This window comes from Phyllobates terribilis, unplaced genomic scaffold (assembly GCF_046119375.1).
Source record: "Phyllobates terribilis strain yellow unplaced genomic scaffold, ASM4611937v1 Scaffold_13__5_contigs__length_258822181, whole genome shotgun sequence".
Classification (NCBI taxonomy): Eukaryota; Metazoa; Chordata; class Amphibia; order Anura; family Dendrobatidae; genus Phyllobates; species Phyllobates terribilis.
The window spans coordinates 113,295,678-113,319,607 of record NW_027362773.1 but is presented as its reverse complement, the minus strand read 5'-3'; the positions used below and the strand labels follow the sequence as shown (position 1 = coordinate 113,319,607).

The following is a 23,930-nucleotide window of genomic DNA, read 5'->3' as shown; positions in this document are numbered from 1 at the left end:
AAAGACAACTGCTTGAAGGGCAATGCCATACACCAAAGACAACTGCTTAAAGGGCAATGCCATACACCAAAGATAACTGCTTAAAGGGCAATGCCATACACCAAAGACAACTGCTTTACAGGCAATGCCATACACCAAAGACAACTGCTTTACAGGCAATGCCATACACCAAAGACAACTGCTTAAAGGGCAATGCCATACACCAAAGACAACTGCTTAAAGGGCAATGCCATACACCAAAGACAACTGCTTAAAGGGCAATGCCATACACCAAAGACAACTGCTTAAAGGGCAATGCCATACACCAAAGACAACTGCTTAACAGGCAATGCCATACAGCAAAGACAACTACTTAAAGGGCAATGCCATACACCAAAGACAACTGCTTAAAGGGCAATGCCATACACCAAAGATAACTGCTTAAAGGGCAATGCCATACACCAAAGACAACTGCTTAAAGGGCAATGCCATACACCAAAGACAACTGCTTTACAGGCAATGCCATACACCAAAGACAACTGCTTTACAGGCAATGCCATACACCAAAGACAACTGCTTAAAGGGCAATGCCATACACCAAAGACAACTGCTTAAAGGGCAATGCCATACACCAAAGACAACTGCTTAAAGGGCAATGCCATACACCAAAGACAACTGCTTAAAGGGCAATCCATAAACCAAGGACAACTGCTTTACAGGCAATGCCATACACCAAAGACATCTGCTTTACAGGCAATGCCATACATCAAAGACAACTGCTTAAAGGGCAATGCCATACAACAAGGACAACTGCTTAAAGGGGAATGCCATACACCAAAGACAACTGCTTAACCCCTTAAGCCCCGGAGCATTTTTCGTTTTTGCATTTTCGTTTTTGCTCCCCTTGTTCCCAGAGCCATAGCGTTTTTATTTTTTGGTCAATATGGCCATGTGAGGGCTTATTTTTTGCGGGACGAGTTGTACTTTTCAACGCCATTACTAATTTTATCATATCCTGTACGGGAAAACGGGAAAAAAATTCCAAGTGCGGTAAAATTGCAAAAAAAGTGCAATACCACAGTTGTTTTTTATTTATTTTTTTTACCATGTTCACTGAATTCTAAAACTGACCTGCCCTTCTTATTCTACAGGTCACTACGAGTTCATAGACACCAAACATGTATAGGTTCTTTTATATTTAAGAGAGACAGAAAACACTGAATCTTAAAGCACAGGACACAGACCATACTATCACCTGTAGGCTGGCCTGGTCAAACTTATGTCAAGTGCTTAGTGTATGGACCAATAAGGAATGGCAGACCATTCGGTAACACACATGGAAAAAAGAGAACCACCGAATGATAGGTCCAATCATACAAAGGATTAAATAAATCACTTTATTTATGTAAGGGTAACAAGTGGCACTACATGCAAAGAGAAAGCCGCATTGTAGAGTCCAAAACACAGAAATAAATACAGAGTAAAATTACATGATGAGCTGCATAATAAACATAATGATAATGCAACAGGTACAAGTATTAGAAATATATATATATATAGAACGAGTCCCCCAAGCATCCCCTAAGAATCTAGGAGAAAGAGCAGAAGTATGCTCAAGGATACAGAGCAAGAAAATGGACAACCAATATATATAGAAGTACTATGTGTACTGTAATACTGACCATATCTATATCAAATATCCAATATATACGTACAAGCAATACCAAAGGGACAACATACAATCAATTAGAAGAATATGTGTGGGAGAAAGGTGTGTAGCGTACCTGTGTAAACAGCAGCTAGTGTGAGTGGCACTCCGCGGCAAACCCCGACGCGCGTTTCGGACACCACGTCCTTCGTCAGGGGGTACCGTCCATATGAACCACCATGTATTTAAGGGGGATGTGACCAATTGTGAGTCATGACATATTTGATTAATGTGACCCGTAATCGGAATCACATGGGGACGCGTGCGCCCGGCTGTATGCCGGTGGATGGAGACAGGAGGCGTTAGTGATGCGCGCATGCGTCGTCAGGAGGAACTGGAAGCCGCGGGCGCCGCGTCATGCATCAGCTGACACCGGGTCAAAAAAGGCCCGAGTCACATGATACATAGAGACGCGCGCACCACAGCTACCCGGAACACAGACAGGGCATGCGCGCGACGCCGGCCAGATCCCCATAGCAACTAACACGTCATGAAAGGAAGCTACCGTATGGGATACACAGTGACTGGAGACGAACCAGACCAGCGTAAGAAAGATCAAAAAGCGGCGTTGTGATGCAGGAGATCCACCAGAAAAAGGAAAAGGGAAAGTATGGAATAACACAGAGGAAATGAGCAGGGGGAATGAAAGGTATGGACAAGATAAATAACACAATGAATAAGGAGAGATAGCAAAAATGTGAGTAAGATGCGCACAAGCAATGACAGAAGAATGAGCAACGTGAAGATAAGGAAGGTGAAGATAAATTAGTGGTGTATATGAATGTATGTGAATAATAAGGATGGGAAGAAAGGGAAGGAAGGAAGGGGGAGAAGAAAAAGAGAGAAGGAAAAGAAGAATAACACGATCGATAATAATATAAATAAAAAGCAACGTACACGTATAAATAAGGTGTATGAGTGTAAATAAAAGACCACTCAAAAGAGTGGAATGATTAGTGACAAATGTGACGTGAGAAAATATATATATATAAGCCACAGGATTAAATATATAAATAAATACAATATATCAATATAACACTAAATAATTACATATCATATGTTAAAAACGTAAAATGTTAAAATATATTGTACATTTTATATACTGTGACAATGTGTAGGATCATGTGAAAGTGAACATTAAAAAGAGGACAGAAGAAAACCAGAAAAAGGGAATAGAAGGAAGAGAGGGAGAAGGGGAGGGGGGGGGAAGGGGGGAAGAGGGGAAAATATTAATTATTTAGTGTTATATTGATATATTGTATTTATTTATATATTTAATCCTGTGGCTTATATATATATATTTTCTCACGTCACATTTGTCACTAATCATTCCACTCTTTTGAGTGGTCTTTTATTTACACTCATACACCTTATTTATACGTGTACGTTGCTTTTTATTTATATTATTATCGATCGTGTTATTCTTCTTTTCCTTCTCTCTTTTTCTTCTCCCCCTTCCTTCCTTCCCTTTCTTCCCATCCTTATTATTCACATACATTCATATACACCACTAATTTATCTTCACCTTCCTTATCTTCACGTTGCTCATTCTTCTGTCATTGCTTGTGCGCATCTTACTCACATTTTTGCTATCTCTCCTTATTCATTGTGTTATTTATCTTGTCCATACCTTTCATTCCCCCTGCTCATTTCCTCTGTGTTATTCCATACTTTCCCTTTTCCTTTTTCTGGTGGATCTCCTGCATCACAACGCCGCTTTTTGATCTTTCTTACGCTGGTCTGGTTCGTCTCCAGTCACTGTGTATCCCATACGGTAGCTTCCTTTCATGACGTGTTAGTTGCTATGGGGATCTGGCCGGCGTCGCGCGCATGCCCTGTCTGTGTTCCGGGTAGCTGTGGTGCGCGCGTCTCTATGTATCATGTGACTCGGGCCTTTTTTGACCCGGTGTCAGCTGATGCATGACGCGGCGCCCGCGGCTTCCAGTTCCTCCTGACGACGCATGCGCGCATCACTAACGCCTCCTGTCTCCATCCACCGGCATACAGCCGGGCGCACGCGTCCCCATGTGATTCCGATTACGGGTCACATTAATCAAATATGTCATGACTCACAATTGGTCACATCCCCCTTAAATACATGGTGGTTCATATGGACGGTACCCCCTGACGAAGGACGTGGTGTCCGAAACGCGCGTCGGGGTTTGCCGCGGAGTGCCACTCACACTAGCTGCTGTTTACACAGGTACGCTACACACCTTTCTCCCACACATATTCTTCTAATTGATTGTATGTTGTCCCTTTGGTATTGCTTGTACGTATATATTGGATATTTGATATAGATATGGTCAGTATTACAGTACACATAGTACTTCTATATATATTGGTTGTCCATTTTCTTGCTCTGTATCCTTGAGCATACTTCTGCTCTTTCTCCTAGATTCTTAGGGGATGCTTGGGGGACTCGTTCTATATATATATATATTTCTAATACTTGTACCTGTTGCATTACCATTATGTTTATTATGCAGCTCATCATGTAATTTTACTCTGTATTTATTTCTGTGTTTTGGACTCTACAATGCGGCTTTCTCTTTGCATGTAGTGCCACTTGTTAACCTTACATAAATAAAGTGATTTATTTAATCCTTTGTATGATTGGACCTATCATTCGGTGGTTCTCTTTTTTCCATCTTTTATATTTAAGTGGTGAAAAAAAATTCCAAAATTTGGTAAAAAAAAAAATAAAAAAATAGCGCCATTTTCTAAGACCCGTAGCGTCTCCATTTTTCGTGATCTGGGGCTGGTTGATGGCTTATTTTTTGTGTGCCAGGCTGACGTTTTTATTGATAACATTTGGGATAGATCCGATGTTTTGATCGCCCGTTATTGCATTTTATTGCAATTTTGCGGCGACCAAAAAACGTAATTCTGCCGTTTAGAATTTTTTTCTCGCTACGCCGTTTACCGATCGGAATAATTCTTTTTTTATATTGATAGATCGGGCGATTCTGAACGCGGCGATACCAAATATGTGTATGTGGGGTTTTTTTTTATATATTTTATTTTGAATGGGGCGAAAGGGGGGTGATTTAAACTTTTATATTTTTTTTTATATTTTTAAAAACTTTTTTTTTTTACTTTTTGCATGCTTCTATAGTCTCCATAGGAGACTAGAAGCAGCAACTGTCCGATCGCCTCTGCTACATACAGGGGACGAGCAGGTCCCCTGCATGCAGCAGAAATGGTCCTGTGCTATGAGCGCCGACCACTAGGTGGCGCTCATAGCGACAAGATCATGACAACCGCAGGCGTCTGCTGCAGACCCTGGGTTGTCATGCACGCCCATCGGCGACCCGCGATCACGTGACGGGGTCGCCGGTGGGCGGGGCTTATGACGCGCTACCCGGAAGCGCGCGTTAAATGCTGCTGTCGGAGATTGACAGCAGCATTTAACTGGTTAACAGCCGCGGGTGGATCGCGATTCCACCCGCGGCTGTTGCGGGCACATGTCAGCTGTAAGAATCAGCTGACATGTGCTCCGTTCAGTGAGGGCTCAGCGCAGCAGCCCTCACTGAACGGAGGGTACGCAAATATGCGTACTAATACGTCCCCGGGGGTTAAGTGGTTTGCCATACACCAAAGACAACTGCTTAAAGGGCAATGCCATACACCAAAGACAACTGCTTAAAGGGCAATGACATACAACTGCATAAAGGGGAATGCCATACACCAAAGACAACTGCTTAAAGGGCAATGCCATAAACCAAGGACAACTGCTTAAAGGGCAATGCCATAAACCAAGGACAACTGCTTAAAGGGCAATGCCATACACCAAAGACAACTACTTAAAGGGCAATGACTTACACCAAAGACAACTACTTAAAGGGCAATGACATACAACTGCATAAAGGGGAATGCCATACACCAAAGACAACTGCTTAAAGGGCAATGCCATAAACCAAGGACAACTGCTTAAAGGGCAATGCCATACACCAAGGTCAACTGCTTAAAAGGCAATGCCATACAGCAAGGACAACTGCTTAAAGGGCAATGACATACACCAAAGACAACTGCTTAAAAGGCAATGTCATACACCAAAGACAATTGCTTAACAGGCAATGCCATACACCAAGGATAACTGCTTAACAGGGCAATGCCATACACCAAAGACAACTGCTTAACAGGCAATGCCATACACCAAGGATAACTGCTTAACAGGGCAATGCCATACACCAAGGATAACTGCTTAACAGGGCAATGCCATACACCAAGGATAACTGCTTAACAGGGCAATGCCATACACCAAAGACAACTGCTTAACAGGGCAATGCCATACACCAAGGATAACTGCTTAAAGGGCAATGCCATACACCAAAGACAACTGCTTAACAGGCAATGCCATACACCAAAGACAACTGTTTAAAAAGCCCCTTACTGTCCAAACATATATTACTTAATTGGTAAAATTGTCTATAACGATCGCCTTTTTTGACACAAACAAAACAATGTCACTTTCTCGCCTTTGTGTTTTTATACTGTGGTCACATTTATAGCTGCTGGATAGACAAAGTCCTGGCTACAATCACCAATGAAACCATGAACTTGATTTTTCAAAACATTTTAGAAGAAACTAAATCACCCGATATTACAACAATCGTGTTGAATTCATTCTCAAAATATATCGTTCCTCAAAAAACAAGACCAATTTCATTGCGAAATAATCAGATCTGATTTACACAAAGAACAAACTAGGTAGAAACCAACGTAACTCGTTCAGCATCTACTTCATCCTTATTTTAGAGAGAACTAAAGGTTGAACTTGATGGACACTGGTCTTTTTTCAACCTTTGTAACTATGTAACTATATATATAGCAGGTTCATAGGAAATAATTTCAAAAGCATAAAACTTGGCTTCACTGGGGATCGAACCCAGGACCTTCTGCGTGTAAAGCAGACGTGATGACCACTACACTATGAAACCTGATGAAACTCTACACAGTGTTGGCTGTTGGAGCAGAATGTTGGCTGCTAGGGACACTTATACTGGAAGTATTTTACCATTACTACTATGGAATTACTTTGTTGGTATTATTTTGGTATTGTATTATTGTATTATAATAATAATAATTTTTATTTTTATAGTATCAACATATTCTGCAGCACTTTATGCTTTATTTTGCTGGTATTATTTGGGCATTCTATGGTGGTATTTATTTTGTTGTTATTATATGTACATCAGTATTATTTTGTTTGTAATATTTGAGCACTGTACATAGGTATATCTTGGTATTATTTGGACACTGTATGTTGGTATTTGGCTGGTATTTGAGCACTGTAAATCAGTATTTGGTTTGTATTATATAGACACTGTATGTTAGTTTCATTTTGCTAGCATTATTTGTCCACTGTATATTGTTAATTAATAATAATTGTAATTATTATCATTGTTATAGATGGCGAATGCCCTCTGATAGATCACGCCCTAGATTTCGGAATAATTCCTTTTCTCACTCGAGATTGACATCAATCGCTTCAACTGCTTCAAATGGGGACCATGCACCATCGGATAACCCCGGCGCCCGGTACGGACTGGAGAATCAGCTATTACCAAGAGTCCAGACGAGACCTACTAATAGGAGAAAGCGTACCACTCCTTATCAGGTTACTGATCCCTGGGGAGGGCTCCGTGTCGTGAACTTATCCACCCATGTACTAACCAAGGCACAGATGGAGGTCCTAAGTTTAGGTCTATCCTTTGCACCCACCTATGCATTTAATTTTTTCATTACCTTGAAGGACCTCCATCTGTTCGCATGGAAACTCATTCTTAAGAAACTTTATTCCAGTTGTTTAACAAAAAAGTGTGAAACAACTGAGAATATGTCTTATATTCTAGGTTCTTCAAAGTAGCCACCTTTTGCTTTGATGACTGCTTTGCACACTCTTGGCATTCTCTTGATGAGCTTCAAGAGGTAGTCACCGGAAATGGTTTTCACTTCACAGGTGTGCCCTGGCAGGTTTAATAAGTGGGATTTCTTGCCTTATAAATGGGGTTGGGACCATCAGTTGTGTTGTGCAGAAGTCTGGTGGATACACAGCTGATAGTCCTACTGAATAGACTGTTAGAATTTGTATTATGGCAAGAAAAAAGCAGCTGAGTAAAGAAAAACAAGTGGCCATCATTACTTTAAGAAATGAAGGTCAGTCAGTGCGAAAAATTGGCAAAAAACTTTGAAAGTGTCCGCAAGTGCAGTTGCAAAAACCATCAAGCGCTATAAAGAAACTGGCTCACATGAGGACCGCCCCAGGAAAGGAAGATCAAGAGTCACCTCTGCTTCTGAGGATAAGTTTATCCGAGTCACCAGCCTCAGAAATCGCAGGTTAACAGCAGCTCAGATTAGAGACCAGGTCAATGCCACACAGAGTTTTAGCAGCAGACACATCTCTTCAACAACTGTTAAGAGGAGACTTTGTGCAGCAGGCCTTCATGGTAAAATAGCTGCTAGGAAACCACTGCTAAGGACATGCAACAAGCAGAAGAGACTTGTTTGGGCTAAAGAACACAAGGAATGGACATTAGACCAGTGGAAATCTGTGCTTTGGTCTGATGAGTCCAAATTTGAGATCTTTGGTTCCAACCACCGTGTCTTTGTTTGACGCAGAAAAGGTGAACGGATGGACTCTACATGCCTGGTTCCCACCGTGAAGCATGGAGGAGGAGGTGTGATGGTGTGGAGGTGCTTTGCTGGTGACACTGTTGGGGATATATTCAAAATTGAAGGCATACTGAACCAGCATGGCTACCACAGCATCTTGCAGCGGCATGCTATTCCATCCGGTTTGCATTTAGTTGTACCATCATTTATTTTTCAACAGGACAATGACCTCAAACACACCTCCAGGCTGTGTAAGGGCTATTTGACCAAGAAGAAGAGTGATGGGGTGCTACGCCAGATGACCTGGCCTCCACAGTCACCAGACCTGAACCCAATGGAGATGGTTTGGGGTGAGCTGGACCGCTGAGTGAAGGCAAAAGGGCCAACAAGTGCTAAGCATCTCTGAGAACTCCTTCAAGATTGTTGGAAGACCATTTCTGGTGACTACCTCTTTAAGCTCATCAAGAGAATGCGCAAAGCAGTCATCAAAGCAAAACGTGGCTACTTTGAAGAACCTATAATATAAGACATATTTTCAGTTGTTTCACACTTTTTTGTTAAGTATATAATTCCACATGTGTTAATTCATAGTTTTGATGCCTTCAGTGTGAATGTACAATTTTCATAGTCATGAAAATACAGAAAAATCTTTAAATGAGAAGGTGTGTCCAAACTTTTGGTCTGTACTGTATATATATATATATAATATATATATATATATATATATATATATACTGTATATATACTGCTCAAAAAATAAATGAAATACTCAAATAACACATCCTAGATCTGAATGAATGAAATATTCTCATTGAATACTTTGTTCTGTATAAAGTTGAATGTGCTGACAACAAAATCACACAAAAATCATCAATGGAAATCAAATTTATTAACCAATGGAGGCCTGGATTTGGAGTCACCCCCAAAATTAAAGTGGAAAAACACACTACAGGCTGATCCAACTGTGATGTAATGAGGCTCAGTATCGTGTGTGGCCTCCACGTGCCTGTATGGCCTCCCTACAACGCCTGGGCATGCTCCTGATGAGGTTGCGGATGGTCTCCTGTGGGATTTCCTCCCAGACCTGGACTAAAGCATCCGCCAACTCCTGGACAGTCTGTGGTGCAACGTGACGTTGGTGGATGGAGCGAGACATGATGTCCCAGATGTGCTCAATTGGATTCAGGTCTGGGGAACGCCCATAGCTTCAATGCCTTCATCTTGCAGGAACTGCTGACACGCTCCAGCCACATGAGGTCTGGCATTGTCCTGCATTAGGAGGAACCCAGGGCCAACCACACCAGCATATGGTCTCACAAGGGGTCTGATGATCTCATCTCGGTACCTAATGGCAGTCAGGCTACCTCTGGGGAGCACATGGAGGGCTGTGCGGCCTTCCAAAGAAATGCCACCCCATACCACTACTGACCCACTGCCAAACCGGTCATGCTGAAGGATGTTGCAAGAGCAGATCGCTCTCCACGGCGTCTCCAGACTCTGTCACGTCTGTCACATGTGCTCAGTGTGAACCTGCTTTCATCTGTGAAGAGCACAGGGCGCCAGTGGTGACTTTGCCAATCCTGGTGTTCTGTGGCAAATGCCAAGCGTCCTGCATGGTGTTGGGCTGTGAGCACAAACCCCATCTGTGGACGTCGGGCCCTCATACCACCCTCATGGAGTCGGTTTCTAACCGTTTGTGCAGACACATGCACATTTGTGGCCTGCTGGAGTTCATTTTGCAGGTCTTTGGCAGTGCTCCTCCTGTTCCTCCTTGCACAAATGCGCAGGTAGCGGTCCTGCTGCTGAGTTGTTGTCCTCCTACGGCCCCCTCCACGTCTCCTGGTGTACTGGCATGTCTCCTGGTAGCGCCTCCAGACTCTGGACACTACACTGACAGACACAGCAAACCTTCTTGCCACAGCTCGCATTGATGTGCCATCCTGGATGAGCTGCACTACCTGAGCAACTTCTGTGGGTTGTAGATTCCGTCTCATGCTGCCACGAGTGTGAAAGCACAACCAACATTCAAAAGTGACCAAAACATCAGCCAGAAAGCATTGGTACTGAGATGTGGTCTGTGGTCCCCACCTGTAGAACCACTCCTTTATTGAGGGTGTCTTGATAATTGCCAATAATTTCTATCTATTGACTATTCCATTTGCACAACAGCATGTGAAATTGATTGTCAATCAGTGTCACTTCCTAAGTGTACAGTTTGATTTCACAGAAGTATGATTTACTTGGAGTTATAGTCTGTTGTTTAAGTGTTCCCTTTATTTTTTTGAGAAGTGTATATATATCTATGTGCATGTATAGGTGTATGGATATATGTATTGAGTGCATGTATGTGTGTATATATATGTATATTAGACATCCTTTGCCCCCTGGTTCCCTCCGGATGTGGTTTTCTTGCCCTAGGATGGGTGTTTGCTTTATTTTCAGGTTTTCTTTCCTGTGTTTTTTTTCTGTGCTTCATGCTGCAGTAAATTTGTTTTTGAGGCATGACTTACATTAATGTCTCTTCTCCAGGATATTAGGATAACACCTTGTGTTCATTGTTCTGTAGGGGGCGATTGTTTAGCAACTTGGACAAACACATTGTTAAAGTTTGCCTGTAGAATCAATTGTCCATTTGAAACAATTTTTTTTTCTACAAATGTCACCTTTTCTTTTCACCAATTAAAAAAGAACCTATACATTTTTGGTATCTGTGAACTTGTACTGACCTGAGGAATCACATTGTCAGGTCAATTTTAGCATTTAGTGAACATGGTAAATAAAAAAATCCCACAAAGTGGAATTGCACTTTTTTGCAATTTCACCGCTCTTGGAATTTGTTTCCCGTTTTTCAGTACATTATACGGTAAAATCAATGGTGTCATTCAAAAGTACAACTCGTCTTGCAAAAAACAAGCTCTCACATGGCCATATTGACAGAAAAATTTAATTTAAGTTTAATATTTCTGCAAATGTTAAAAGCTTAATGGTACTTAGCTAGCGTTTTTTGATCAAAGAGAGCAAAAGGTGTGCGGGCCCTATTTTTTCTTTATTGTTCTCTGCATGTCGGGGGGGGGGTGTGGCCCCCTCCAGGGCTCAGCACCCTTATCCACCAATCTTTCCCACATAAGGTTGTAATTGCGAGCTACTCATGGTTTTATTTCACTCTCCATTCACATGAAGCTGTTTTGGCACATGGAGAGGTAGGACATATAGTGGTTAGAGACCATCCATATTAAAAGGTCACCTTGACGTGGTTGAATGGCTTTTGCACTCTTTGATGAGAAAAAGTTAACTAAGTAGCTTTATGTTTTTAATATTTACAGCAATATTGTTATTCATCAATCGCAGTGTGCCGACGCATCGTGTATGTAACCGTATATGTCTGTATATTGGCCACATAGAGTATTTATGAACATGTACATTAATTTAACAGGTGTGCATGTCCTATTTTTTCTATTTTTTTTCTCCCGGCGACTTCTGGGAGAAAATTTTTTTTTTCCTGGTGCCGCACTTTCAGTACAGTAACCAGCATCCTCCATAATGCTAATAACCTGCCAATTAACCCTACATCTGCAGGTTAATAGTGTTATTGGACCTGTCAGGTTCCCTTTAATCCATAGTGTTTCTTCATTATAGTTGTTACACAAAGGTCCCAGCTATCTCGGGCTCTGCTTCCTTCACCTCGGTCCGATGCCCCCTGTTGTGCTCCACATTGGGTTTTGCAGGTTGCCTGGCATTGCTCAGTGATGTAATCTCTCTAATCCTATTTAAGACCCATTAAGACTCACACCCATGTTTTAGGATTAAGACTCTAGAGTCCTGTGTTCGGTGTTCTCCGCAGTTTTTGCTCCAACTTTTTGGTCCAGCATACCCCCAGTGCAACATTTTAACCCTCATTCTGCCATCGCTGCATTCATGCACTGCACCTGTACTTCTGGTCCTGAATCTCCTGATTGTACCAAGTCCTCACTTCCCTTGTGCCTTCCCACCTGCTGAACCAACGCACGGGCCATGTGTGCCCACCCGGATTTGAGGCTTAGGGGGTCCACTTCCATAAATGTATCAACCAGAAGATGCTTTTACTAATCTATGCACACATCATGGAAACTATTAAAACTCTTGCTCTTTTCTTTCCCCCAAAGAGTTTGCATCAGATTTACTAACAGGACACGCAGAAGCCAAATGTGGAAAAGTTTTGCGAAATTAAGTTTATCTCACTTTTTCAAAAAGTTGATATTTCCGGATGATCGGTATGTAATCGTATAGTTTCTGAAGTTGGACAGAGTAAACTAACGGACTTTAGGATCTCCGTAAAAACATGATATTGCTAGAGAAATTCCAGAAACTATTTTACTAGATGACACGGACACCTGAATGTCGTCATAACTGAGGATTGGCTCCTAAGATCCTCTGGACACTCCTGCTGGAATTGGGGATTTATTCAAATCAAGAGATATAGGAATCCGTTGCAGATTGTCTTATTACTTACATCTGAAAACCATTTTTTATCTCTTTCTTTGAACTGACATTAATGTTGGAAATAAAAAAAGATTTGCGAAAAAAAAAAGGCTTTTATTAAGTAGTTAAACATTCAACTGTAAGAACAATGGGACAAACAATGGGAGAAATAAAGCTGAGCACAAGTGAGCGGACACTAATAACATTGTGACAATGCAGATCCCAACAACAGACAGACAACAGTAAACGTATATTATTGCTTCACGTGTATTTATGAGATGGTTGTGTGGTTCGATCTTATGGTAGGTAGTTGATCATATGTGAAATCGAAGGCTATGGGGTTATAAAGTTTCTAAAGAGAACCCACAGGGACTACAATTTCATGACGCCGGTGCTTTCTGACTTCCCACCTGACTGGTTCTTTTATCCTATATAGTTGAACAATTTTCTTAGGGCAGGTGCAGACGACCATATTTTTGGTCCAAGTGTGATCCATCGGCTCACACTTGGACCAATGTTTTTCTATGGGGCAGTACACATGCTTGATTTGCATTCGATATTCGGATTGCTATCGACCATGCAAGTCAATGCAAGAGGAAAAAAAAAAAAGGACTGCACTTAGATGACATCTGAGTGCAATCCAATTTTCATGGACTGACACTATGGAGAAGATGGAGAATTTTTTTTCCTTCTTCTGAGAAAATCGGATCTCCCTCTAATCACACTCTGATGAGTGTATGATCAGTACTATCGGCCTGATTCTATCAGATGAGAGAAAATACGCCAGTGTGATCCTAGTCTTAGTCTACATGTAGGCCAGTCGGTTGCTCTCCATAACTGAGGAAGCTGCTGTGATAAGGGTGGTTTTGATTTTGGCGGAAGGGACCCAACTGAGTATCAACTGGGTAGTCAATTTGATTTTATTCTTTCTATCTGGGAGGCTGGGACCGGAAACTTTTTGGATGTTTTGCCAACTATACTTTTGTATTTCCAGCACAAATCATCCCTAAGAAAGTTTATTTTTAAGTGCCATCATCTAGTCAAGGTTTCAAAGAAATTGTATTGTATCTGGATCAATCTTGAAAACCCACGAAATTGCCCTTTCTTTAACCCAATTGGCACACTGGCATCTTGATCGTGTGGTCCTGATGTTTGCCATGGCAGTTCATAGCCAAATAAAGGCCTTAGAGTCTGCCGGCTATAGTGACCTGCTCATAAGTTCTCAAAATTTAGGTGGTAAAAATAAACTTTTTCATTCCTTTCATGTCACTTTGCATTAATTCCTGAAAAGCATCTGAAGGGTTAATGACCTAACTGAAAGCAATTTTGAATACGTTGAGGGGTGCGGTTTTTAAAATGGTATGACTTTTGGGTGGTTTCCAATATATAGGACCCCCAAAGTCACTTCAAAACTGAACAGGTCCCTAAAAAAAAAATATGTTTTGTAAATTTTCTTGAAAAATTAAAAAATTACTGCTACATTTTTAAACCTTCTAAAATGTTAACAAAATAAAACAACATTTTACAAATGGTGCTGATGTAAAGCAGACATGAGGGAAAAGTTATTCATTGATGTTTTTGTGTGGTATGACTAGCTGGATTAAAGGGAGAGTCATTCAAAGTTTCCAAAAATTTAATTTTTTTTTTTTTTAAATATTTGTCAAATTTCTGATATTTTTATAAGTAAACTCAAAACCTATCAACCTAAATTTACCATTATCATAAAGTATAATGTGTCATGAAAAAAAAACAATCTCAAAATCATTGGGATATGTTGAAGCGTTCCAGAGTTATTACTACATAAAGGGACACTGGTCAGATTTTAAAAAATTGGTCCGGTCACTAAAGAGTTCCCTTCCATGGCAAGTAAGAAGCCGGGCTAGTTAGGAGAATTTTTGAGGATGATGTTGTGTTATATTTTTGAAAGAAGTTCTCTCTTGGGGAAAATCCATCCATTTTGTTTAAATGGCCAGATATAGCACTAAAATACCTATTTCCTCCAACCTTTCCCTACTGTATACGGTAAGTATAATTCCTCTTTTAAATAAGCTTCAGAAACAACTCCAAAGCTTCTCGTTCCTTGCCCATGGCTTCATGGATGGGCAGGAAAAACTATCTAGAGATGTTTTATCTGTTCCCAACTGCTTTACATACTTTAGGCAGTACCGATTTTTCTACCTAAACAATTCTGTAATAAATTCATAGAATCTTTCACTACTTTTTCTGGGGAACTAAACACCCAAAACTCTCACCCGGACAACTTATTATTAAAAGAGGTTTTTCCCAGTAGAAAGTAGGTAGATGGACCCTAGTGGCCAGGAAAGACCATCTAACAGCTCACATAGATATTGAAAGACAAATACTAGGGTTGTCCAATCTTGACCTATTATGTTACCCACCATTCCCAGACTGTAATAATCCCATTCATTAAAAGTCTACTCTTATTAATACACAAAAACTCAATCATGGATTTTCCCTTTTGTGCCTCCATTATTTTCTCCTTCTGGTCTAGATTCCATCATCTCACTATCGTAGAGCCCTTTGCTAGAGCCAAGATCCCCCAAACATCAATTCTATCCTTCCCAAAATTTACCAAACAAATCTTTCATTCATACATTAGAATTTCTCAGATGTGTGTTAATCTGTCAGTGGGATTTTGCTATGTAATCTGAGAGAACAGCATGATGTAGGGGCTGAGACCCTGATTCCAACAATGTGTCACTTACTAGACTGTGTGTTGCTGTTTCAATAAAATCAGTGTTTTATCAGCAGGAGATTATTACTAGAGGACTAGGTGTCTGGTACCTCCTAGTCCAACCACTCCCCCACCACTGATTGTACACAGAAAGCAGCCAATCAGGAGTGTGGGTAGGGTTATACATAGCTCAGTATTCAGAGCTCTGCTAGATCTGAAGCAGAGAAAACATTGATTGGAACAATATAACAGCAAGCAGGCCAATAAGTGATACATCGTTGGAATCAGGGTCTCATTCCCTACATCATACTACTCCCAGATTAATAAAAAAAACAGGTGACAGATTCCCTTTAAAATATTCTCTTCAAATTTAACTCTAAACATGACCCTTATTGGTTGGAGGCATTTTCGGCTACTCTAACTACATTTTAGTCTGATCTTATTCTTTGTTGAAAGTTTTTAGATCTAGAAGATGAAATTTGGGTAGAGTGAATTTTAGAACATGAACTTAGATGAAAATATGGTTTTGGATTTAATAAAATGAATATTAAACCTTTTATGGTTGCAAATATAATTTTATATATAATGAGAAATATATTACTGTCCATTACAGCTCCTTATCTAACAAACCTTCCATGGCACTGAACAGTAGAAAACTGTGACATACGAAGCATTAAATCTATTGCCCGGAGTGCGAAGTCTTTGGCTTGACCAAGAAATAATATTAAAAGATCCAGAAAAAAACATTTATTCTTCATCTTCCTCTTCGGTTTCGTCATACTGAGGTCCCATGACAAAATGTTGTGGATATTGAATACCACAATCCTCTGCAAATCGCTGCCAGCGCGCGTCATCACTCTCATGAGTAATGTACCTTTGCCCAACTTTGGTCTCTAACTCTCGAAGGTCCAACCATGTCTGAAAATCCTGAAATTGAGAAAATATATGGGTTTTTTTTTTTGGTAAAGTAGCAAAGAAATATTGGCTTCCTTTTCAACTTGGATGGTACATTTCATGATCGATAAATTTATAAGGTTGTGCATTACGAATGAAAAATGACCGAGAAAACAGACGAATTAGCTGGGTAGAAAGGCAAAAGGAGCAATTGTAAGAACACAGAGTTATATAATATGATGATTGCAATATATTAAGAGGATAAAAATTTGGATGGGAGGAGTAGTAGTTTGGTTTTTTTTCAACCGCAGAATCACTTTTGAATATTGGTCACAATCAAGTGATGGGCGGATCATACTATTGTACTCACAAGGATAAACCAAGAAAATGAAGAAAAACCTGTACCTGCATCCACGGGTGACTCAACGCCTTGTCCACACTGAATCTTCTTCTGATTTGTACTTGTAACAAGCTGCTAATAAGGGCGATTGCTAAGGAGAGAAACAAACAAAAGAAATGTTCCATACTTGCATGACAGCATGTTCAAAGAATGTAAAGACACATTTCAGATAACACCTGTGACTTTTAATCTGAGGAAATTGTTGCAAAATTTATTTTTCAGAGGCATAAATATGCAAATTGTCTCTTCAGAGAGGAAGAGGACTAGAACTCTAGCGCCACCTACAGGAAGTAGCGATCCTAAAAGTCAATAACGACTCATTAACGAGCCTTGCAATATGACTTAGGATAAAAGCCAAACCAGAATCTCAATTTGCAAACACGATGTTTCAGGGTTTTGCCCCCTCATCAGTGCAAAATTTGAGATCTAATTTGGTTAGAAGGGGGACCCTGGACTGGGATGTAAGGGTTAACTTCTCTCCTTGTGGAGAGTGAAAAGCCAAGCCTGGCATGTCAGAGTGAGGAGACTTATAAGCCATGCATGCTGAGCATACATGGTTTATAAGTCTCCTCACTGATATGCCAGGCCTGGCTTTTCACTCTCCACAAGGAGAAACGTTACCCCTTAGACCTCAGTCCAAAGCCTCTCACCTACCCAAATCAGATCTCATACTTTGCACTGATGAGGGTTAACACACAGAAACACCGTGTCTGCAAATTGAGATTCTGGTTTGGTTTTTATCCTAAGTCATATTGCAAGGCTCGTTAATGAGTCGATATTGACTATTAGAATCTTTGCTTCCAATAGGTGGCGCTAGAGTTCTAGTCCTCTTCCTCTCTGAAAAGATAATTTGCATATTTAGTTTCCTAGAGGAGCATGCATGGCTTTTAAGTCTCCGCACTCTCACATGCCAGGCTTGGCTTGTCACACTCCACAAGGAGAAACGTTACCCCTTTTTTCAGAGGCAGAATGATTAGATTTCCACTTAGTCTACTTAGAATAGTCCGTTCAAGTATTGCATTTTTCTTCCTAATATTATAGTACACTGTGTGCAGAATTATTAGGCAAATGCGTATTTTGATCACATGATACTTTTTATACATGTTGTCCTACTCCAAGCTGCATAGGCTTGAGAGCCAACTCCCAATTAAGTAAATCTGGTGATGTGCATCTCTGTAATGAGGAGGGGTGTTGTCTAATGACATCAACACCCTATATAAGGTGTGCTTAATTATTAGGCAACTTCCTTTCCTTTGGCAAAATGGGTCAGAAGAGAGATTTGACGGGCTCTGAAAAGTCCAAAATTGTGAGATGTCTTGCAGAGGGAGGCAGCAGTCTTGAAATTTCCAAACTTTTGAAGCGTGATCACCGAACAATCAAGCGTTTCATGGCAAATAGACTACAGGGTCACAAGAAGCGTGTTGGCCAAAAAAGGCGTAAAATAACTGCCCATGAATTGAGGAAAATGAAGCGTGAAGCTGCCAAGATGCCATTCGCCACCAGTTTTGCCATATTTCAGAGCTGCAACGTTACTGGAGTATCAAAAAGCACAAGGTGTGCGATACTCAGGGACATGGCCAAGGTAAGGAAGGCTGAAAAACCACCACCTTTGAATAAGAAACATAAGATAAAACGTCAAGAATGGGACAAGAAATATCTTAAGACTGATTTTTCAAAGGTTTTATGGACTGATGAAATGAGAGTGACTCTTGATGGGCCAGATGGATGGGCCAGAGGCTGGATCAATAAAGGGCAGAGAGCTTCACTCCGACTCAGATGCCAGCAAGGTGGAGGTGGGGTACTGGTATGGGCTGGTATCATCAAAGATGAACATGTGGGACCTTTTCGGGTTGAGGATGGAGTGAAGATCAACTCCCAGACCTACTGCCAGTTTCTGGAAGACAACTTCTTCAAGCAGTGGTACAGGAAGAAGTCGGTATCGTTCAAGAAAAACATGATTTTCATGCAGGACAATGCTCCATCACATGCATCCAACTACTCCACAGCGTGGCTGGCCAGTAAAGGTCTAAAAGAAAAAAAAATAATGACATGGGCCCCTTGTTCACCTGATCTGAACCCCATAGAGAACCTGTGGTCCATCATAAAATGTGAGATCTACAGGGAGGGAAAACAGTACACCTCTCGGAACAGTGTCTGGGAGGCTGTGGTGGCTGCTGCACGCAATGTTGATTGAAAACAGATCAAGCAACTGACAGAATCTATGGATGGAAGGCTGTTAAGTGTCATCATAAAGAAAGGTGGCTATATTCATCACTAATTTTTTTGGTTTTTGTTTTTGCATGTCAGAAATGTTTATTTCTAAATTTTGTGCACTGATATTGGTTTACCTGGTGAAAATAAACAAGTGAGATGGGATTATATTTGGTTTTTATTAAGTTGCCTAATAATCTGGCACAGTAATAGTTACCTGCACAAACAGATATCCTCTTAAGATAGCCAAATCTAAAAAATAAACACTCCAACTTCCAAAAATATAAAGTTTGGATATTTATGAGTCTTTTGGGTTGATTGAGAACATAGTTGTTGATCAATAATAAAAATAATCCTCTAAAATACAACTTGCCTAATAATTCTGCACACAGTGCATATCCTAGTTGCAAAAAAAAATGGTTTCCCTACTTTCCTCACATATGATCTAAAACGATTTTTGGCAGAAAATAAATACTCCTTACAAAATCCATTCATTTGGAAGTTTAAGTACAGCTAGGGCAAGGTCAAGCACAATAATTATCTCTTTCGAACCAAAAAAACATTATCATGAATTTCTGATATTTATTTTGTACCAAGGACTAAAGTTAAACAAATCTCCTGAAAAACGTTTCAGGAAGGGTGCAAAAATAGAATAAAATGGTTAAAAAAATAAAGGGTTAAAAAATAATACAAGATTATACTCTCCTGTCCTAGGCCCACCACTCGCCTGTCCTAGGTCCACCGCTCAGCTGTCCTGCCGTCACACCTCGCCGCTCAGTACTCTGCTCACTCTGACTCAGTCTTTAGTTTGGTATTTGGATTGGTCTTTGGTCGGTCTTCTGGATCTTTTGCTGTTGAGAAGGCCTCATGTTTGGCACTACACAGGTCAATCCCCATGCTGTCAAATGGGGCGAAATGCACATTATTGTCAATTAATGACATGCATGAACACATGAGGTCTAGTCAACATCAGAAGAACCAGACCAAAGACCAAAAAGAAGACCAAACGGAAGACTGTTCCGAAGTGAGTGGAGGACCAGTTGGGGATCTGCAGTGGTAGGACAGGTGAGGGGTGAGGCTAGGAGAGGGGAGCATACTTTTTTTTATAATTTGTTAACAGCCTCCCAGCTTTTTTTGTTAAATCTTGAAAATTTCAATTCTTGGCAAATCAGAATTTTTGGGGGAAATTCATAACAAATTCAATTAGTTAGAAATTAAATATACTCACCAATCGCTGTTTTCTCCAGAATCCAGCGATGGTCAGCTCTTCTTCAGTGTCTGATATGTGACGCTCGCAGCCCTACCCTGGGAAGATGGGGGGTACTCGGAGCCGGGTCAGATGTTTGGTGGGCTGTAGCCGTGGCATGGACCCGTTCCGTGCCCAGGGCCGTCACATTTAAAAAAGGGTGTAATGGGCTGACAGGGTTAGTGTTCATCGAGTGGTGAAATTGACTACGCCACCTGTGGTGTCTGGTGATGGCCACTAGCGCTGCGGCAGTCCTCTGAGGCTGGATGTAGTGGCAGCAGGAGATGGTGCTACTCCCCACAGGCGGAGCAGGGCCTCAGGGCAGAGAGGGAGTTGTAGTGGAGGAGTTCTGGTGCTGTGCTGTGCGGTGCAGAAATAAAGAGACCGGAGGCCATAGGGGTAGACTTCCAGGGTTTTTTACTCATGGTGGAGCATGCAGCTGTAAGGCTTCTCCCTGCTCCTCACAGGGCTCTGCGGCCACCAGGACCGGGGGTCCGACAACCTCCGAGTAATTCAGGTGCTTTAGCCAGGACCCCGCACCAAAGTGTTCCTAGACTTCAAACTAAGTCCTCTCCTATCCGTGTGTGTAGAAAGGCCGGGTCTCCCTCTGGACTATGCACAGAACAAGGGTACGGGTGGCGACTCCGCTCCGTTACCCAGTGGGATCCACTGGGCCTCCGGGCTTGTCCGACTGAGACATAGAGTAACAAAGTCAGACATCGGGGGCCGGTACCCCTTTTGCAGCAGGAATCCCTCTGACTAGGCCAGAATAGCGAGGACAGGTGGCGTATGCCGCTCCATCTGCATCCTCCTAGGATCCTTTTGCGGTGGAGCAAGACTCCTCTGCTCCAGGCCTTCTTGGGTAGGGACCTTGACCGGGTAGAGACAGCCGTTAACTCTTGCCCGCTCCTCGACTCAAGGCCAGAGTACGAGGACCGTGTCCCCATCAACTGCAGGTTCACCCAGAAGCCACGTTCTGGCGATGGAGATCACAATCAAAAGACCATGAGCCCAAGATGGCTGTTTATTAAATATGAATTATTAAGTGTAACCTACATGTGCGTCCTCCACCCTCACCCACTACATGGTTCCCCCTATCTCTTGGTTCCCCCATCTCCACTTATCCCGGCTGGGGCAGCACACTGGTGCCTATTAGCCCCCTCTGCAGGTGGGAGAAGTGTAGTGTTGGGTGCGAAGGTGGGGTCCTGACAGTTGCACCATCCTTACCTCGAAGGAGAGATACCACACCCCATTAAAGAGGTGCAGTATCCCTGTGGCGATCGAACCCCCAGGGGCGCCACAGATACATGCTGCCTGTGGATCAGGCGGCATGTATCAGCTGTCTAGTTCCCTTACGACACTACCATTTACACGGGTTTAGGGACTAAAAAAAAATAACGGGAGTGGCGGGTGTTCAAATGCCCCTAAGGTTTTTCTCAATCTCTTTGTGAATTTGATTCTCACCATCATTCGAAATCTCATTCCATGGGTTCTTAGGATACATAAATGCTGCATTTCGTATCTGATCATTAATATCTTCATCCTCATTGAAGGGAAAGGTGCCACTAAGGCTGACATAGATGATCACTCCGACAGACCACATATCCAGTGACCGATTGTACCCGCTGTTCCTCAAAACTTCCGGGGCCAGATATGCCGGAGTTCCAACAACTGACCTTCGGAAAGACTTTTCACCGATGATGCGAGCAAAGCCAAAGTCACAAAGTTTTATCTAAACGGTAAATATAAGAGAATATTAACATTAAAAACATAAAATAAGTAATAATGATCAATCAGGAGAAACTGATCTACTTATAAATAGATTTATTTCGCATACAGTTGTGCTCAAAAGTTTACATTCCCCGGCAGAATTTTTCCTTTCTTGTCCTTGTTTCAGAGAACATGAATAATAACAAAAAAGCTTTTTCTCCCCTCATGGTTATTGGTTGGGTGAAGCCATTTATTGTCAAACTACTGTGTTTTCTCTTTTTAAATCTTAATAACAACCAAAAACATCCAAATGACCCTGATCAAAAGTTCACATACCCCAGTTCTTAATACCGTGTATTGCCCCCTCTAACATCAATGACAGCTTGAAGTCTTTTGTGGTAGTTGTGGATGAGGTTCTTTATTTTCTCGGATAGTAAAGCTGCCCATTCTTCTTTGCAAAAAGCCTCCAGTTCCTGTAAATTCCTGGGCTGTCTAACATGAACTGCACGCTTGAGATCTCCCCAGAGTGGCTCAATGATATTGAGGTCAGGAGACTGAGATGGCCACTCCAGAACCTTCACTTTGTTCTGCTGTAGCCAATGACAGGTTGAGTTGGCCTTGTGTTTTGGATAGTTGTCATGTTGGAACATTCAAGTACGTCCCATGCGCAGCTTCCGGGCTGATGAGTGCATATTTGCCTCCAGTATTTGCTGATAACGTGCTATATTCATCTTTCCTTCAACTTTTACCAAGTTTCCTGTGCCTTTGTAGCTCATACATCCCCAAAACATCTGCGATCCACCTCCGTGCTTTACTGTAGGAATGGTGTTCCTTTCATCATAGGCCATGTTGACCTCTCTCCAAATGTAACGTTTATGGTTGTAGCCAAAAAATTAAATTTTGGTCTCATCACTCCAAATTGCCTTATTCCAGAAGTTTTGAGGCTTGTCTCTGTGCTGTTTGGCGTATTATAGGCGAGATACTTTGTGGCATTTGCGCAGTAATGGCTTTCTTCTGGCGACTCGACCATGCAGCCCATTTTTCTTCAAGTGCCTCCTTATTGTGCATCTTGAAACAGCCACACCGCTAGTTTTCAGATAGTCCTGAATTTCAGCTGATGTTATTTGTGGGTTTTTATTTGCATCCCGAACAATTTTCCTGGCAGTTGTGGCTGAAATTTCTGTTGGTTTACCTGACCATGGTTGGGTTTTTACAGAGCCCCTGATTTTCCATTTGTTAATCACAGTTTGAACGCTGCTGACTGGCATTATCAATTCCTTGGATATTGTTTTGTATCCCTTTCCTGTGTTATACAATTCAACTACCTTTTCCCGTAGATCTGTTGACAATTCTTTTGCTTTCCCCATGACTTACAATCCAGAAACGTCAGTGTCTGGATGAAAGATGCAAGAGTCTGTCTGGATCCCAGAAACTCACTCAGCTTTTATGCACACGCACTGATTACAAGCAAACAAGTCACAGGTGAGGATGTTACCTTTAGTAGCCATTCAAACCCATTTGTGTCAAATTCTGTGCATGCTATCAGGCTAAAATGACCAGGGTATGTGAACTTTTGGTCAGGATCATTTGGATGTTTTTGGTTGTCATTAAGATTTAAAAAGAGAAAACAGTAGTTTGACAATAAATGGCTTCACCCAACCAATAACCATGAGTGGAGAAAAAGTTTTTTTGTTATCATTCATATTCTCTGAAACAAGGCCAAGAAAGCAAAAATTCTGTCAGGGAATGTAAACTTTTGAGCACAACTGTATAATACAGAATAAAAATGACCCAAAAGTTTAGGAATTTACAAAAAAAGTTTGTTTTGTCTCTTGCATTCAATTCAATTATATTTTTTTAGACTACTTACCGGTAACTATTTTTGGCGTAGTTTAGCTGTATATATTTTTTAGACATTATTTTCAGGTCAAGCTAGAGAAAAAAAATAGAATAGCGGAATTGCTCTCTTATGCATTTTCCTATAAAACAAACTTTAATTAATAAAGTAATT

At 41.3% G+C, this 23,930-nt stretch overlaps 1 protein-coding gene and 1 non-coding gene across 3 annotated transcripts in view; both read right to left on the bottom strand.

Moving 5' to 3' along the window:
- Positions 1–6,557: 6,557 nt before the first annotated feature.
- On the bottom strand, positions 6,558–6,630 carry TRNAV-UAC (transfer RNA valine (anticodon UAC)). The gene has a single exon. It is a non-coding gene; the product is annotated as a tRNA-Val (tRNA).
- Positions 6,631–12,856: 6,226 nt separating this feature from the next.
- Positions 12,857–23,930, bottom strand: part of LOC141173913 (serine/threonine-protein kinase D3-like) — an 84,242-nt gene continuing 73,168 nt past the window's right edge. For both annotated transcript variants that reach the window (XM_073658460.1, XM_073658461.1), the window contains 3 exons: positions 21,674–21,941; positions 16,758–16,843; positions 12,857–16,385 (listed from right to left, as the gene is read on the bottom strand). In XM_073658460.1, the coding sequence (XP_073514561.1) occupies positions 16,206–16,385; positions 16,758–16,843; positions 21,674–21,941 (534 nt within the window). In that variant the 3' untranslated portion in view covers positions 12,857–16,205. The remainder of the gene's footprint in view (positions 16,386–16,757; positions 16,844–21,673; positions 21,942–23,930) is intronic.